The sequence below is a fragment of the Cyprinodon variegatus genome, unplaced genomic scaffold, assembly GCF_000732505.1.
Source record: "Cyprinodon variegatus isolate N-32 unplaced genomic scaffold, C_variegatus-1.0 Scaffold1219, whole genome shotgun sequence".
Classification (NCBI taxonomy): Eukaryota; Metazoa; Chordata; class Actinopteri; order Cyprinodontiformes; family Cyprinodontidae; genus Cyprinodon; species Cyprinodon variegatus.
In genome coordinates this window covers 132,417-133,467 of record NW_015151672.1, presented here as the reverse complement: position 1 = coordinate 133,467, position 1,051 = coordinate 132,417, and the positions used below count along the sequence as shown (strand labels likewise).

Here is a 1,051-nt window from a genome sequence, read left to right as displayed (position 1 = left end):
ATATCAAAAAAGTACTCCAGAGTGTTGTTCAGCATGGGGGTGAGTAGAAAATGAAGGCTAATCATGTTTTGGGTGTACTATTCCTTTAATGAGTGGCAGGTCTCCATAAAAACTAATATATTTCACCATTTCAGACATCTATATGATATTGTGTAAAAAAACAACAACAACATTTCTTTGTACAAAACAATTTAAAATATCATTTAGACCACAAATCCATATGGAAAATTCAGACAACTTAGCAATTTTACTCTCCGTTTAAATTGTACTTGACTTGTCATGTGGATGGAAGAGCGGTCACTGTTTGGTGAAAACTAACAAATTACCATTATTCTATCTTTGCAGTGGAAACGACATCATCAACCTCTTTCAACATTATCCTGCATCGCTCAAAGTTCCACTTATTCAGTTAAACACACAAATAACATAAGCTTGGTTTACGTAGATACAGAAGGTAGCATTAATGTTCTATTCCTTTATAATGTAATCCACAGCGTGTGAAAATCAATGGAGGTGCTTCCTCCCATCTTGAAACTGATACGCTCTTCTTTCAGTGACCCTTTCAGAATGAGTAAGCGTAAAGCCAGCGTGATCGTTGATGCAGCTACTCTGAAGAGCCGGCGACTGACAGCTGCAGGAGCTGAAAATAATGCAACAGACACAAACCATCAGGGATTACCATCAAACATCTTCACTCCCTCCCTCTCGGTATCTATTTTGTTTGCTCCTTTTCTCTGTAAACCTCTCATTATGTTATTTTTTTTTAAACGTTCCATCATGTCGTTAGATGATGAATGATGTTTTCCTCTGTGTTTAGGGGGACATTGGGCTCATTGAAAGCATCTCCTTAAAGAACTTCATGTGCCACCACTCTCTCGGACCGGTTCAGTTTGGGCCCCATGTGAATTTTATTGTGGGGAACAATGGGAGTAAGTACATCTAAAGCACACTGGTGTGTTCTAGATATTCACACATTCTATAGTTTGAGGAGAGTCCATCTTTGAAGTGAAACAAAACAACAGACATTACACTTAATTAAAGCTTAGTTGTA

At 37.9% G+C, this 1,051-nt stretch overlaps 1 protein-coding gene across 1 annotated transcript in view; it reads left to right on the top strand.

Moving 5' to 3' along the window:
* Positions 1-1,051, top strand: part of LOC107102231 (structural maintenance of chromosomes protein 6-like) — a 42,518-nt gene that overhangs the window by 6,499 nt on the left and 34,968 nt on the right. Inside the window, exons 2-3 of the mRNA XM_015401446.1 lie at positions 555-708; positions 818-929. Coding sequence (XP_015256932.1) covers positions 568-708; positions 818-929 — 253 coding nt within the window. The 5' untranslated portion in view covers positions 555-567. The remainder of the gene's footprint in view (positions 1-554; positions 709-817; positions 930-1,051) is intronic.